The 14,317-nt window shown below is 35.9% G+C and overlaps 3 protein-coding genes and 1 pseudogene across 3 annotated transcripts; 2 read left to right on the top strand and 2 right to left on the bottom strand.

Moving 5' to 3' along the window:
- Positions 1-465: 465 nt before the first annotated feature.
- On the bottom strand, positions 466-1,613 carry LOC17888965. Its single transcript, XM_006295082.2, has one exon. The coding sequence runs from the start codon at positions 1,154-1,156 to the stop codon at positions 668-670; it is 489 nt and encodes a 162-aa protein (XP_006295144.1). The 5' UTR covers positions 1,157-1,613; the 3' UTR covers positions 466-667.
- A 4,174-nt stretch (positions 1,614-5,787) lies between these two features.
- LOC111831078 lies at positions 5,788-6,852 on the top strand. The gene has a single exon (XM_023784587.1). The coding sequence runs from the start codon at positions 5,788-5,790 to the stop codon at positions 6,850-6,852; it is 1,065 nt and encodes a 354-aa protein (XP_023640355.1).
- A 5,159-nt stretch (positions 6,853-12,011) lies between these two features.
- LOC17888578 (nuclear transcription factor Y subunit C-8) lies at positions 12,012-12,554 on the top strand. The gene has a single exon (XM_006296118.1). The coding sequence runs from the start codon at positions 12,012-12,014 to the stop codon at positions 12,552-12,554; it is 543 nt and encodes a 180-aa protein (XP_006296180.1).
- Positions 12,555-12,940: 386 nt separating this feature from the next.
- On the bottom strand, positions 12,941-13,395 carry LOC111831077 (annotated as a pseudogene).
- Between the last annotated feature and the right edge of the window lie 922 nt (positions 13,396-14,317).

The raw sequence follows: 14,317 nt of genomic DNA, 5'->3' as shown, positions 1-14,317 counted from the left end.
AAATAAGGTATTGAAGATCAACATTGGATTTAGCAAGGAGAAAGAGGCATTCAAAATCAATGTGGAGTGTAGTCAATAGTGGATCTAATTGGGTTGGAAGGAATTGCGCATAGTAGAATTATCAATATAAACGTTCTCATAATCTATAATAATTAATAAATTTAAAAATGATAAAAAAAACTGGAAAAACTTGTTTTTTTTTTCTTTTTTGGAAACACTGGAAAAACTTGTTAACATACAAAAAAAATGCAGTGAAAAACACATATATTTTGTGCTAACCTAAAAAACATTCTTTTTTTACTATAGTTTTCTTTATGATGTACCATGACATGACCATGTGAGCAGAAAAAGTGGTATTATGACCACATGTTATCAAAATTGAGATTCATGGTAACAAATTTTTCAGTATAAACACACTTTTCTCGAATCATTTATAGTTTTCATTCGATTCAAATTCTGACTCAATGAGAAAAAGTTACATTTACGACAAATGTTGTAAAAGAATTAAAAAATGGTATAAAAGAAGCTATGTTCTCCTATTCACATACCCACATAAACATATGAAATTACATAATTTTTAAAAATAAGTAAATAAATTACTATTAATTCCCTCAAACAAAAACAAAATAAAAACCCCAAAAGATTCATAATTTGAAGAAGAAAGAATTCAAAAGCTTCCTGATGACGTGTCCCTCTGTGACGGGCTTCTCCAAAACCCAGCCCCATAGAAACGTTCCAACATCTCATTCTCAAGCCTAACGACGTCGTTTAAATCACCACCACTCACGTGACATTCCTCAAAAACAATCTCAGCCGTCAGATCATCTTCCTTCAATCTAGCGTGTACGGTGCTCTCGCTCCCTTCCGCCGTAGCTGACGCAAGCAAACCATGCCGTTTCCTCGTAAAACGTCGTCGTTTGCTTCGTCTCCAAGCTTTTTTACAAACCGCCGCCGGAACTTTATACACGGCCAAAACCATCAGATTCACAACCGCACATGGACAACAACACCACACCGCCGCACACTCCGCCGCCGCTCCTCCCGCTACTTCCCCAACTTTTCTCCTCTCTTTACTCAACGACGTCGGTGGAGAAGATAAGTTCCTCATCGTCGGTGATTCTTCCGACGGCGATTTCAGAATCACGTGACGAGTCATTTACTCACGTGACACGAATTAAACGGGTTTTGGTCCCGGTTATCGAGAATTAGTCCTCCGGTTATCGAGATTTTTCCCGGTTATTGAGATTCAGATTAGTGAAATAACCTTTAAAATTTTTCTCAGATTTCTCCAAGAAAACAGAATCTGGTGAGAACTGACCTTAGAAGAAGGTCATTCATCATTGATTCTTAAAGGTTATGTGACTAATCAAATCATGAAGATGAAGATCATCCCAAGGAGAAGGAGGAGGAGGAGAAAGTTGTGGATGGTTAAAGTAGAAATAGGGGAGAAGAAGGAGACGATGGTTAACGAAATTTTTTTAGATGAGTTAAAAAATAGCTGTGTTTTTTTTTTGTAATTTTCTAGGAATGGTTGTAAATTTTCCGAGAAAGTGTGAGAGAGAGAAAGAGAGAGAAACGTTTGGTCAGAGATGATAACTGAATCAGAGAAAGGTAAAAATGGAACCGAGAAGGTCGGAGAAGATATATATAAATTTAACAGTTAAAGATTTTTTTTCTTTTTTTTTTTTGTATTTCTAAATTTAACACACGATAATATTGTATTGTAGTTGTTATATTTATAAAAATAATTATTTATTGAAAAAAACCTCTAAAACTAAACAAATAAGAAAAAGTTTGTTTTTTGGATTCTCTTAAATATTTGTCGGTTTTAAAATTTGATTTTAATGGTTTGACATTTTAACTACTTTCAATAACTTCTATCAATATTTCGTTTCGCCAATTTCAGAAAAAAAAAATTAAATTTAAATCTTTGAATTTTTTTAATATTCGAATTGATAACATTGTTTGACCGTTTTTTTATGGTTTTGTCTTCGAAAAACTATTATAATTTTAGAAAATAAAAAACTTTCCGAAAAATAAAAATTTAAAATGTTTTGAACTAATATAAATTTCTTGTTTTAAATATTTGTTTTATGTTTTTGTATTCGAAATTTACCCTTTAACTTAAATTTTTTTTAATAACTAATATATTTGGGACTTAAAATATAGCTAATATATTTGGGACTTAAAAAATATTTTAAATCCCTTCTCATACGCCCCAAATATTTAATAAAAATGATTCTTTACTGAAAAAAGAAATAAAAATAATCGATAATATTCACTTTGGCTGCGATTGATTATTTGAGAAAGACAGAGACTTGTTTGGTTTGGTCCACACGTGACCGTGTGAGAGTGAAATCTTGTTATAAAGTCGTTTTTGGACTTCTCTTCTTTTTAGGGTATATATATATATGAACCACAAAATTATTTGCTTATCAAAGCACCTGATTTGTACTTTCTTCAAGCTCATTTTTATTCAATCTGTTTAATCAATTTTTATGTAACCTTGCCAGCTCGATTTCTTAATTTTATATGAGTTTTTTTTGTTTGAATGGATCTTATTATGTGTAAAACGTATGGATCATACGACATGTTTGTGACAAAAGTTGTTGGATATCATTTTCAGTCTACGTGTAATCTTTAGACATTTTGTTCCACTTGCACCATTTTGCCATGTATATGGATGATGCATGTGAATTTTTTGGATCGTCCCTAAGTTTTGTCATGCTATTTTAAGAATTAAGATGAATTTCTAAAAGTAAAACCAAAATTTAAGAAGACGGTCAAAGTCAAGAATGAGTTATGACATTTAATTACTTAATTAGTGTGGGATCTTTTCAAGGATACATTGATCACTCTTGATTCAGCACTTAGGGCATGAATGGAAAGCACATAAAAAACAATTATCCTACCAAACATAAAATAAATACGATGCAGTTCAAAAAAAATTATTATTAAAAAATAATTATCCGGCTGACATATCAAAACTTAAAAGAAAATTGTACTGCACTATTGTAACAACCCGTTTAGTGGGATCATCCGCCATGTGGCACACCTCGCAGATCAATTGGTGACAAATTCCACGGTGGGAAGGTTGTTAAAGAGTGAGGACCTGGGTTCGAGGAACGCCAGGCGCACCAATAACCTACCTGGTGGGCCAGGAGGCTGCGAGCAAGTGGGCTGCGCAGTTTGGACCCACAGGAGAGAGGTTAGGGTCGATGCGCTGCAGCGCTTGTAGCTGCCATATGGCGGGGTGTGCCATGTGGTAGGGATTCCCACCGGGATGGGTTGTTAGAACTATGAACAGTAAAAACGCTGGAGATTTGGAGTGTTTGATTCGCTATATCTGTTTGATCTGTTTTTGTTCTGCTAGATATGCTTGAAACGCTTGATCTGCTATGCCCGATATGCTCTCTCCATTTGAAGCCTTAGTTCATGCATGATCTATATATAAGGGTTAGAGTTTTGAATCGAGTAGAGAATGATCAAAACTTTAGTATGATATTTGATCAATCATATATGTGAATAACAATGATAGCTTTAGATATCTTGATTTGAGGCTAGGTGACCTAGATCTCTTTCAAAAATATTGCATTGTAATAGAAACATCCATAAGTATGACCCATCTGGAATCTCTCCATAAATTCTATCGCTAAAACTCTTCAAATCAAAAGTTATACTACTAAAACTACCCGAAAATCATAATGCTCATCAATATCCCCATAAATCTAGGTTTACTGTTTGCTTAACCGACTAACAAATACACTAAACCAGATTAAACATAATCTAAACCAATTATAAACATGTTACACCTAATTGAACCAATTACAATTACGACGAAGATGAGGAAGGAGGAGACAACGACGATTGTTTTTATGAGTCTCTTGACGTTTAGAGTTTAGACTCTTCATCTTCTCTCTCTTACTATGTTTCTAACTCCAATTTACGATTTCAAATCCTACCTATTTCTCCCTTAAAAATATTACATCTTATCAGAAAAACCAATAACTATGATTCTGTCTCAGATCTCCCAAAACAAATGTCTCTCAATCTATATTACCATGTTGGACAAGCTGTAAATGTTGGAAAATGTTACATGTGGTAATAAACAAGAAAAAAAGCAACCATAACAGAAAAGTTACAAGGATAACAAAACAAACACTTAAAAGACTAATACAATGGACTAGTAAAAAGAAACAAGAAATAAAGAAACAAAATGAGTACAAAGAAGATTTGACGACAATCTAGGCTAGCAACGAAAAAGAAGAAAATATACTAGATGAGCAAACTGGGAGAAGAGCCAAGTAGAATAAGATAACTAGTAGTTGGTAGTAAGAGGCTAAGAGCATTCTTATTGGAAGGCTCTTATAACCGAAAAAGTATCTTAGCACAGTGTTTTGTATCGTATATAGTGCAGTAAAATCGTCATCATTTCATCCAAATTTTTTAGTTTCAACGCTTTGATCAAGTGGATGGAACAAAATCTTTGGCATCAGATTTATCATTTATGTTTCCATGTTTTGTTCCTTTTATATTTTGCTATGGAACCATTTATTATAGATCTTTAATCATCATCAATAGGTATACATAAACGGGAAAAATGTCAATTAAACCCTGAACTTGTTGGTCAACGCCATTTAAACCCTGAACTTTGCCTAAGGCCATTTAAATCGTGTAGTTTTGTTTGACTATTATTTTAAACATCACATTTTATTAACCAAGCCAATTTACACATATCGTAAAATCATAAACCGGAGCAACTAAACAACATTTAGCATCCGTGTTAAACCATTCGTTATTTACAGAACGAGTTTTTCCGTGAATCAAAATATCAAAAAAATCCCCAAATCACACAATTAAACCCTAATTTCCAAATCACCCAAATAAACACAATTCTCTCTTTGCGATTCAGAGAAGAGGAACACGTTCCGGTACAAAACGATTTAGGCACCACAAGGCGTTTTAGAGGCTGTGACCGCAGATGAAGTTGGAGCACCACCGGAAGGCATTTCAAAGGCTGAGATCGAATACAGAGTTGAAGCTCCACAGCAAGGCCTTTTTCAGAGGTCGAGAAGAAGAAGAATTCTAGTTTAAAATTGTGAAGAGGAAAAGGTGAAGAAGAAGAAATTGAGAAATTGAGAAATCGATTTTGTGTTTAGAGTAATGTTTTTTTATTTGGAGATTTTTTTTTCTTATATGCACCGTGTAAATTGGCTTGGTTAATAAAATTTGATGTTTAAAATGATAGTCAAACAAAACGCGATTTAAATGGCCTTAGGCAAAGTTCAAGGTTTAAATGGTGTTGACCAACAAGTTCAGGGTTTAATTGACGTTTTTCCCATACATAAACTGTTTTCGATTAAATAAATAAGATATTTACGTTTTTTTTTTTTTTTTTTTTTTTTTTTGAAAAAGTAAGAAATTTATCAAAAACCCATTTGTCATCGGAGGCGATTTTTAGTAGAGAGCATCGAATCCCTTTTTTGGGTATATGACCCTCTTTCTCGTCTAGTTTATTCCATTAGGGTTGAGAAGAGAGCATTTGGGAAAAAAAAACGTGTTTTCTCTTGGTTTTATTCTTCGTTTCTTCAGCCGCAACAACATATTAGATCTAATCTTCGTGTTCGTCTGTGTTTGTTCTTGGGGTTCTTAAGTTCAGCAAGGAAAACTCAACTCCAACTTCCTTTTCTCGCATAGATAAAAGGGTTTCTCAGTTTCCTTTTCTGTGGTTTTTCTAATTAAAGGTCACTAGTTCGTTTTCCAAAACCAATCAAGATGTCTGCAGCCATGGATAAGGCGTTGATGGCAATGTCACTTGAAGAAGAAGAAGATACTCCGTTCGATATGCTAGATCTCCCCGAATTCTCTTCCTCCCAAAGGAATGTGCTGAGTCTGGTAGGGAGATTACTAAACCCAGAATGCCAAGATATGCAAGCTTTGGTTAGAAATATGCCAAGGAAGTGGCAAAAATGGGGTAAAGTCACGGGAGTGGCACTTACAAAAGAAAAATTTCAGTTCATTTTCAACTCTGAGCACGATCTTCAAGATGTGCTGGATAAAGGAGCTCACACCTTCAATGAGTGGTCTATTGCTGTGGATAGATGGTACGAGCATCCACCAGACAATTATCTTCAGTTCATTCCTCTCTGGGTTCAGATCTGGAATTTACCAATCAACCATTTCACTATTGCTGCTATAACTTCGTTGGGAGAGCTCATTGGACAAGTTTTAGAAGTGGCTTACGACCCTGATAGACCACAACTACAGGAATACGTCCGAGTCAAAGTTATGTTTGATGTTTCCAGACCATTAAGAAGATCTAAAGTGATAAACATCAAAGGAGGTTCAACAACAGTGAGATTTCAGTACGAGAGGGTACAAAAACGTTGCTATGAATGTCAGAGGCTCACCCATGAAAGAGATGTTTGCCCCATCCTTGTTAAACGAAGACAAGATGAGGCAATAGCAAGAAGATTAGGGAAACCAATAGAAAGAGCAAAGAAAACCTTGGTGCTGAAAGAATCTAATCCCTTATTTGGAGTTCTGCGTAAGGAACAGGTTGGTATAGATTCTCTTACGGGTAGACCAAGAATAGCCCCTGAAGTACTGGAAGGCATGAGACAGTACTTGATGGCAGCCAATGGGGAAGATCAGAAAGTCAAGGAAGAAAGAGTGAAGAAAACTGTTGGAGAAGTAGAAAAAAATCCTATAACACAAAAAACAATCTTGCGTCTTGAAGCTCTTCCCATGGTTCATCCTGAGATCAACAAAGAGAAAGGACTTGTGTTCAATTATGATAGTGAACAATCTTCTAAACCAGATGGGGTATCAACTGGTCTAAAACTTGCATAATAGAGATTCACAAGTTGCCATGGATAGATCTTGGTTGGTAAATGATGCATCCACGTTCACACATGAAGGTGAAAGGAATTTCCTTGGGCTATCTCAGCCTTTTCAGAGTTTACCAACGGTTTTTAGGACCGGGTCCTCTGGGGCTGGTCCGTCCGGGTTTACTTCTAAAAAGGAAAAGCCAAGGAGAAGACCTACAAAGAGTAATAGAAAACCCAAACCTTTCAAACCACCAACGGATGGTGAAGCTCAAACGTTGAAGTGCGGTAAAACAGTGGGTGAGAAGGATAAAAGAAAAGCAGAAAAAGAGGGAACAAGCGCTGCTAAATCATCAAAGCTTAATCCCAAAGAGGTGATCCCAAAGGGGGGATTGCCTAATGTCCAATGAGCATTTTGAGCTGGAATTGTCAAGGCTTGGGACGGTCTCAAGACTTGGCTTTTCCTCGTCTTAGGGAATTGCGTAAAAAACATTTTCCTGAGATTTTGTTCTTAATGGAAACGATGCATGATAGGGATACTTTAGTGGATTTGCAGGAATGGCTGGGGTATAGTAGGGTGTATACAGTGGAACCAGTAGGGAAGTGTGGTGGTTTAGCAGTCTTTTGGAAGAGTAGTGTACAGATAGAAGTGAAGTATGCTGATAAAAATCTCTTAGATTTTCTAGTTCAGTTTGGGGCATCAACCTTCTACGTCTCATGTGTGTATGGGGACCCTGATTTCAAGAAAAGAAAGATGGTTTGGGAGCGAATCAGCAGAATTGGAGTTAGTAGAAGAGATTGTTGGTGTATGTTGGGTGATTTTAATGACATATTACATAATTGAGAGAAACTCGGAGGTCCAAGGAGAAGTGACTCTTACTTCAAGCCTTTCTCTGAAATGTTAAATGCTTGCGATATGGAAGAATTGACTAGTCAAGGTAATCGTTTTACTTGGGCTGGAAGAAGATATGATTTGTGGATCCAGAGTAGATTGGACAGGGTGTTTGGAAATAAAGAATGGTTCAAACAGTTTCCAGCTTCTAATCAGGCCTTCTTGGAGTTTAGAGGATCAGATCATAGACCGGTTTTGATGAAACTTTTGTCTTCTCAAGAAGCTTACAGAGGGCAGTTCAGATTTGACAAAAGATTTTTATACAAACCCCAGGTTGAAGAAGCAGTTGTAAGAGCTTGGAATCTTTCAAGTCCAAACATGGGATCTACTACAGCTGACAGACTTCGGGTTTGTAGGAAAGCTCTTAGCTCTTGGAAAAAGAAAAATTGTACTAATGCCAATGACAGGATACAACAGATGGAAGTTTCTTTGGAGAGAGAACAGTCGTCCATTTTCCCAATGCGTGACCAAGTTTTTTTCCTTAAAAAAGAACTGGCAAGAGCTTATAGAGATGAGGAAGAGTATTGGAATCAAAAGAGTAGAGAGAAATGGATGAGATGTGGTGACAGAAACTCCAAGTTCTTTCATGCTTCAGTCAAAGGAAACAGATCAAAGATGAGGATAGAAAAACTGTTGGATATCAATGGGAATTTTCAAAAATCAGAGGCAGCCAAAGGTGAAGTCGCTTGTGCATACTTTCAAAATCTGTTTACTTCATCCAATCCCCCTAGTTTTACTAGCTGGTTTGATGATTTCCAACCTAAAGTTACTGAAGATATGAACAAGACTCTTTTGGAATTAGTGACAGATGAGGAGATAAAAAATGCAACATTTTCTATAAAACCATCCAGTGCACCTGGTGCAGATGGTATGTCAGGTCTCTTTTTCCAACATTACTGGAAGATTGTTGGGCCTCAAGTTATCTCTGAAGTAAGAAAGTTTTTCGAGACAGGTATTTTTCCTTCTGAGTGGAACTATACTCATTTGTGTCTACTTCCCAAAATTCTGCATCCAACGGAAATGGCAAACTTAAGACCCATCAGTTTATGCTCAGTTTTGTATAAGATCATTTCCAATGTAATGGTGAGAAGATTACAGCCTTTCCTTCCTCAGCTGGTGTCTCCATCACAATCTGCTTTTGTTTCAGAAAGACTGATCTCAGACAATATTCTGGTTGCTCACGAAATGGTTCATAGTTTGAATACAGTCTCATCTATTTCTTCAGAATTTATGGCAGTTAAGTCTGATATGTCAAAAGCCTTCGATCGAGTTGAGTGGAGTTATCTCAGATCCTTACTATCTGCTCTAGGTTTTCATGAAAGATGGATTAATTGGGTGATGTTCTGCGTTTCTTCAGTAACATACTCAGTTTTAATCAATGATCAGCCCTACGGAATGGTCATTCCACAAAGAGGACTAAGGCAAGGAGATCCCTTATCTCCATTTTTATTTGTCTTATGTACAGAAGGATTATCCCATCTCCTTAATTCAGCTCAGTCAAGAGGTCTTATTAATGGCATTCAGTTCAATGAAGGAGGTCCTACCATTAATCACCTCTTGTTTGCAGACGATAGTCTTTTTGTATGTAAGGCTAACAAAGACCAAAGCCTAATGTTACAAAAAATTCTAAAGGTTTACGGAAAAGCTACAGGGCAGACTATCAACCTCAATAAATCTTCTATCACCTTTGGAGCTAAGGTTCATGCTTTGCAAAAAAAAGACATTCAAACTACTTTGTTGACTCAGAATGAAGGTGGAGCAGGAACATACTTAGGTCTTCCTGAATGTTTCAGTGGTTCAAAGGTTGAGATGTTGGGGTATATCAAAGATAGGTTAAAATCCAAACTTTCAAACTGGTTCTCTCGTTCGTTATCTCAAGGCGGAAAAGAAATTCTGTTGAAATCAGTGGCATTGGCTATGCCGGTTTTTGCCATGTCGTGTTTCAAACTGCCAAAGACAACTTGCTCTAATCTCTCTAGTGCAATGGCTCATTTTTGGTGGAGTTCTTTTGAACATAATAGAAAGATCCATTGGCAAAGCTGGGAAAAATTATGCTTGCCAAAAAGTCAAGGAGGTTTGGGTTTCAGGGATATTCAATTGTTCAACCAAGCTCTTCTAGCAAAGCAAGCTTGGAGGATTCTGCAATTTCCAGATTGTATTTTTTCCAAGGTTATGAAATCTAGATACTTTCCTGATTGCCAATTCATGGATGCTTACCTTGGGCAAAGACCTTCTTTTGGATGGAGGAGCATCTTACATGGAAGGGATCTGTTGGGTAAAGGGCTGATGAAAAAAGTTGGGAATGGGGCTTCAATTGGAGTATGGGTTGATAGATGGATTGATGATGAAGTTCACGGTTTGAGAGCTCCTTGGATAAAGAATGATTTCATTAATCCTGGTTTGATGGTTAAAGATCTAATTGATTTTAGCCAAAGAGATTGGGATATAGGGAAGCTAGAGGAGCATTTCTTTCCGGCTGATATACTCAAGATAAGAGCATCTAAACCTGTGGTGTCACAAGAAGATTACTGGATTTGGAAACTCAATAAAAGTGGAGACTTCTCAGTCAAATCAGCTTATTGGCTTGCAATGGAGACAAATGAGAACTCTCTGATTCATGATGCCCGCTTGCAACCATCCATTAATCCTCTTAAGGAACAAGTTTGGAAGTTGTCCACTGATCCCAAGATAAAAGTTTTCTTGTGGAAAATTTTAAGTGGAGCCTTACCAGTAGCTGATCTGCTATCGCACATATGTATGAAAGTCGATAGTAGATGCCAAATGTGTGGTATGGAAGGAGAATCAATAGAACATGCCTTGTTCACTTGTTCTTTATCTAGACAAATTTGGGCTTTATCTGATTATCCAATGCCACCAGATGGGATGCAGATGGGTTCTCTCCTTTCTATTATCCATCATTTTCTCGTTAACAAGGATAATATTAAATGGCCTTGTGAGCTAAGGAAGAGCTTCCCTTGGATTATTTGGAGGATTTGGAAAAACATAAATTTGTTTTTCTTTGAAGGTAAAAGATTCTCTTCCTTAGAGTCGGTTCAGAAAGTTAAACAAGATGTAGAGGAGTGGTTTTTGGCTCAGGTTATTCAAGCTGAAGGGACTGCTGAATCAACATCTCAATCAGTTGGAGCCATGTCTTCACCGTTAGCAAATGACGAAGTTTGGAAATCTCCCAATATTGGATGGTTAAAGTGCAACGTGGGGATCTCTTGGTCGAATCGAAATTTGTTGGCTGGTGGTGCATGGGTTCTAAGGGATGAGAAAGGGGAAGTGTTGTTACACAGCAGAAGAGCCTTCTCTTCTATTAATACGAAGGAGGAGGCAAAACTCCATTGTGTTATTTGGGCAATTCAAAGCATAAATAGTCATAACTTGAACCATGTTATTTTTGCTCTGGAAGATGCAGAGTTAGTGGGAGCAGTTCTCAGACCAAACGCTTGGCCAGCCTATAGATATCAAGCAGTAGAGTTGTGGAAGGTTTTGGGGTTGATTCAGTATTGGAGATTGGTTTTGGAAGGAGCATCAGCAAACAGAGGAGCTAGTCTCATTGCGAAAAGTGTTACGTCGGATTGTCGGCTGCAATCTTATGTTGCAGTTAGTCACCCAGCTTGGCTTAATAGAATTTTCGAAGATGAGAGAGTTTGATCCTCTGTTCTCTGTCCTGGGTATCAGTCATGTTGGGGAGTAATTTTTTGGTATAGGCCTGATTTCATATAGGCGTTAACGGTAGTATTTATTTAGCGTAACTAATCTAATTTGGTCTTTCATGATCTTGTAAGGTTCGTCTTTTTGGCTTGATTAATATATATAACATCAGATGACAAAAAAAAAAAAAAAAAATTTTTTATCAAAAACTGAAACCCTAGGTAGTTAATGCGAAGACCTAGAGGATTCGTTTGACCCATTTGTCTCCTACAAAATGCGGAAGCAAAATTCCCACCTAAATTCCATATTCTCTCTTTTACCTTACAAAAGCAAAAATCTTGTCGCTTGTTTGTTAATTCTTTCTCATAATAATAGTATACATTTAATTGTCTCTTTAGTTTTTAACATAATAAATTTATTTCTCTTTTTAAGAGTACAATATTCAATAGTAAAAATAAATCTTCCTCTGATTTGGTATACACTTTAAGTAAAAATTAATCACTTTCTTTTTATTAAATATGTTTGAACAAAATCCACAATATATTTAACACTCCTAATTTTTCCTTTATATATACAAACCGTCCCATCAAAATTTCAAGAACAAAAAGAAAAACCCATAGAAACTGTAAAAAATGGAGAGAAACAATATCCAGCCGCCACAAAATAATCTACAGCTAAAAAGTTACTGGCTAAAGGAGATGGAAGGTGACTTGGATTTTAAAAACTATGAGTTTCCCTTGGCTAAGATCAAGAGAATCATTAAATCTGATCCAAACGTGACTATGCTCGCATCTGAGGTTCCTCTCCTCTTCTCTAAGGCCATTAAGATGTTCATCATGGATCTCACCATGCGTGCATGGCGCCATACGCAAGAGGGAAATCGCATAACGATTTATAAATCAGATATCGCTGCCGCGGTGGCTCGAACCTTTACGATGGATTTTCTTCTTGATGTTGTCAATGCGGAGGAGCCTGTTGCTGCAATATCTAACTACGTGGCCATGCCATATCACAACAATGATGTATTGCCTCCAGGAATGGTGATAGGAACTCCTGTTGTTGATGGTACCGGAATATACGGTGACGTACTCCAGCCGTGGCCGGGTGCTTGGAACATGGCGCCTAGTGAGGGTCGTGAAGGAGAGGATGCAGTAGGGGGAAACAACATACATTAATGTTGGGGGTTTGAAATCGTTGTATTAAGGATTTGAATATGTTTTTCAAGTTATCTTGTGAAATGTTAATTTAAATGAATTTTTATCCATATTTGCTTGAGATTAATTTAGGCATACAATGACATCCTTTATAAGGATAGTGTTGTGGCCAGGTTGACCAAGGCTTAAGGCAAAATTAAAATTGGGGGCCTTTTCATATATATTTTATTTTATAAAAATGAAAATAAAAAACGACATAAAATTTGTAAAACAAAATAAGAATAAAATAAACTAATAAAAACACATAAATTATGAAAAACAAAATAAGGATTAAAAACAACTAAGACCTAATTTTTCTTCCTTCTGTTCAATAAACTCTTTCACCAACTTTTCGTAATCTAGATTTTCTAACTCGTTCTCTTTCGATAGATATGATAGCTAGTCCATTCAATCTTTCTTGTGACATAGTTGATCGCAAATAAGACTTGATCAGCTTTAACTTTGAAAAGCTTCTTTCAGCAGAGGCAACAAAAACTGGAATCGTCAACAATATACCATAAGCAATCTATGAGTTTGGATAACAATCTTCCATTCCTTTCAAAAAGTTCAACACATCAAAAGGTCTCTTGCAGTCGTCAGGCAAAGCATCTTTTAAAACTGATAGCTCAAAATACAAATCATCCCCAACAACATCGGAATGATTCCCATGTTTTAAACATCCTTCAAGATTTGTGCAAGACGCCCTCAAACTATCATCACTTGCTGACTTTAGTTTCTTCAAATCAAATAGGAAGCCAAACGTTTGTTCATACTTTTGAAATTGCTCAAATTTTGTCTCAAGAGAATATAGAGCTTGATCCATAACTTGTTTCTTTTGATGACACGTTTTTGATTAGGATAGAAAATAATCATATTAGTTATTTCATAAGATGAAAGATAAGAGTATTCGAGACTTTGGGGTCGATTGGTAACGGTTGTTAGCCTGTTACTTGTGGCTGTAAAGACTGTGACTATAAAACTTTGACTGCAAAGACTTCGGCTGTATTTCTTTATACCACTTTTCCATGTTCAAAGCTCTGTGTTTGCGGCAACAAGATACATAGATCTTGCATCATACCGTATTTTATAACATGATATATGTTTGAAATTTTCCAGCTTGTTTTCATTTGGTGAATCAAGCTTGGTTTTCCAACTGAATTTCGCGCGAAACAGTTTATTTGAGCTTAGTTTTGAACAAAATTTGGTGCACTTTTAAAGAACTTTGGCGTAATAGCTATCTATTCATTTATATCATGGTTTTATTTTATTTTACTCAAGTAGGAATTTATTTCAACACAAGTTTTCAGATTTTTGATTTTAAACCAAATATGCGTTATGAGTTAAAATAAATTTTAGAAGTATGATGAGATCTTAGGATCTAGCAAAAGACCTTATTGAAACCCAAAGCTGTTTTAAGAAGTTTTTCAGCTTCTTAATTAATTGAAAAACTAATATAAAAATATAAGAAACTAGAATGAGATGCATTAATTTCTTTCTATTGATGAAAAAAGAATGAGATGCATTATTTTATGAGAAGTTCACTCCAATATCACATTTTAAATTCTTTTCCAAAAACACCAATTTTTTTTCTCTAAAAATACCACAATTTCTTTTTATAAAAAAACCATTAACTAAAAAAATTAATTATTTTTGAAAATGTAGAATTGATTTTTTAGGTTTAGCTTGACTATTATATATTTAGGGTATAGTTTAGGGTTTAGAAATTAGTTTAGAATGTGAAAAGT

This window comes from Capsella rubella, unplaced genomic scaffold, assembly GCF_000375325.1.
Source record: "Capsella rubella cultivar Monte Gargano unplaced genomic scaffold, Caprub1_0 scaffold_4, whole genome shotgun sequence".
In the NCBI taxonomy this organism is placed as follows: Eukaryota; Viridiplantae; Streptophyta; class Magnoliopsida; order Brassicales; family Brassicaceae; genus Capsella; species Capsella rubella.
This window is presented reverse-complemented; position numbering and strand designations above follow the sequence as displayed.

Coding starts and splice junctions, on each gene's coding strand:
- LOC17888965 (XM_006295082.2), bottom strand. CDS start 1,156: ATGACTCGTCACGTGATTCTGAAATCGCCGTCGGAAGAATCACCGACG.
- LOC111831078 (XM_023784587.1), top strand. CDS start 5,788: ATGGATAAGGCGTTGATGGCAATGTCACTTGAAGAAGAAGAAGATACT.
- LOC17888578 (XM_006296118.1), top strand. CDS start 12,012: ATGGAGAGAAACAATATCCAGCCGCCACAAAATAATCTACAGCTAAAA.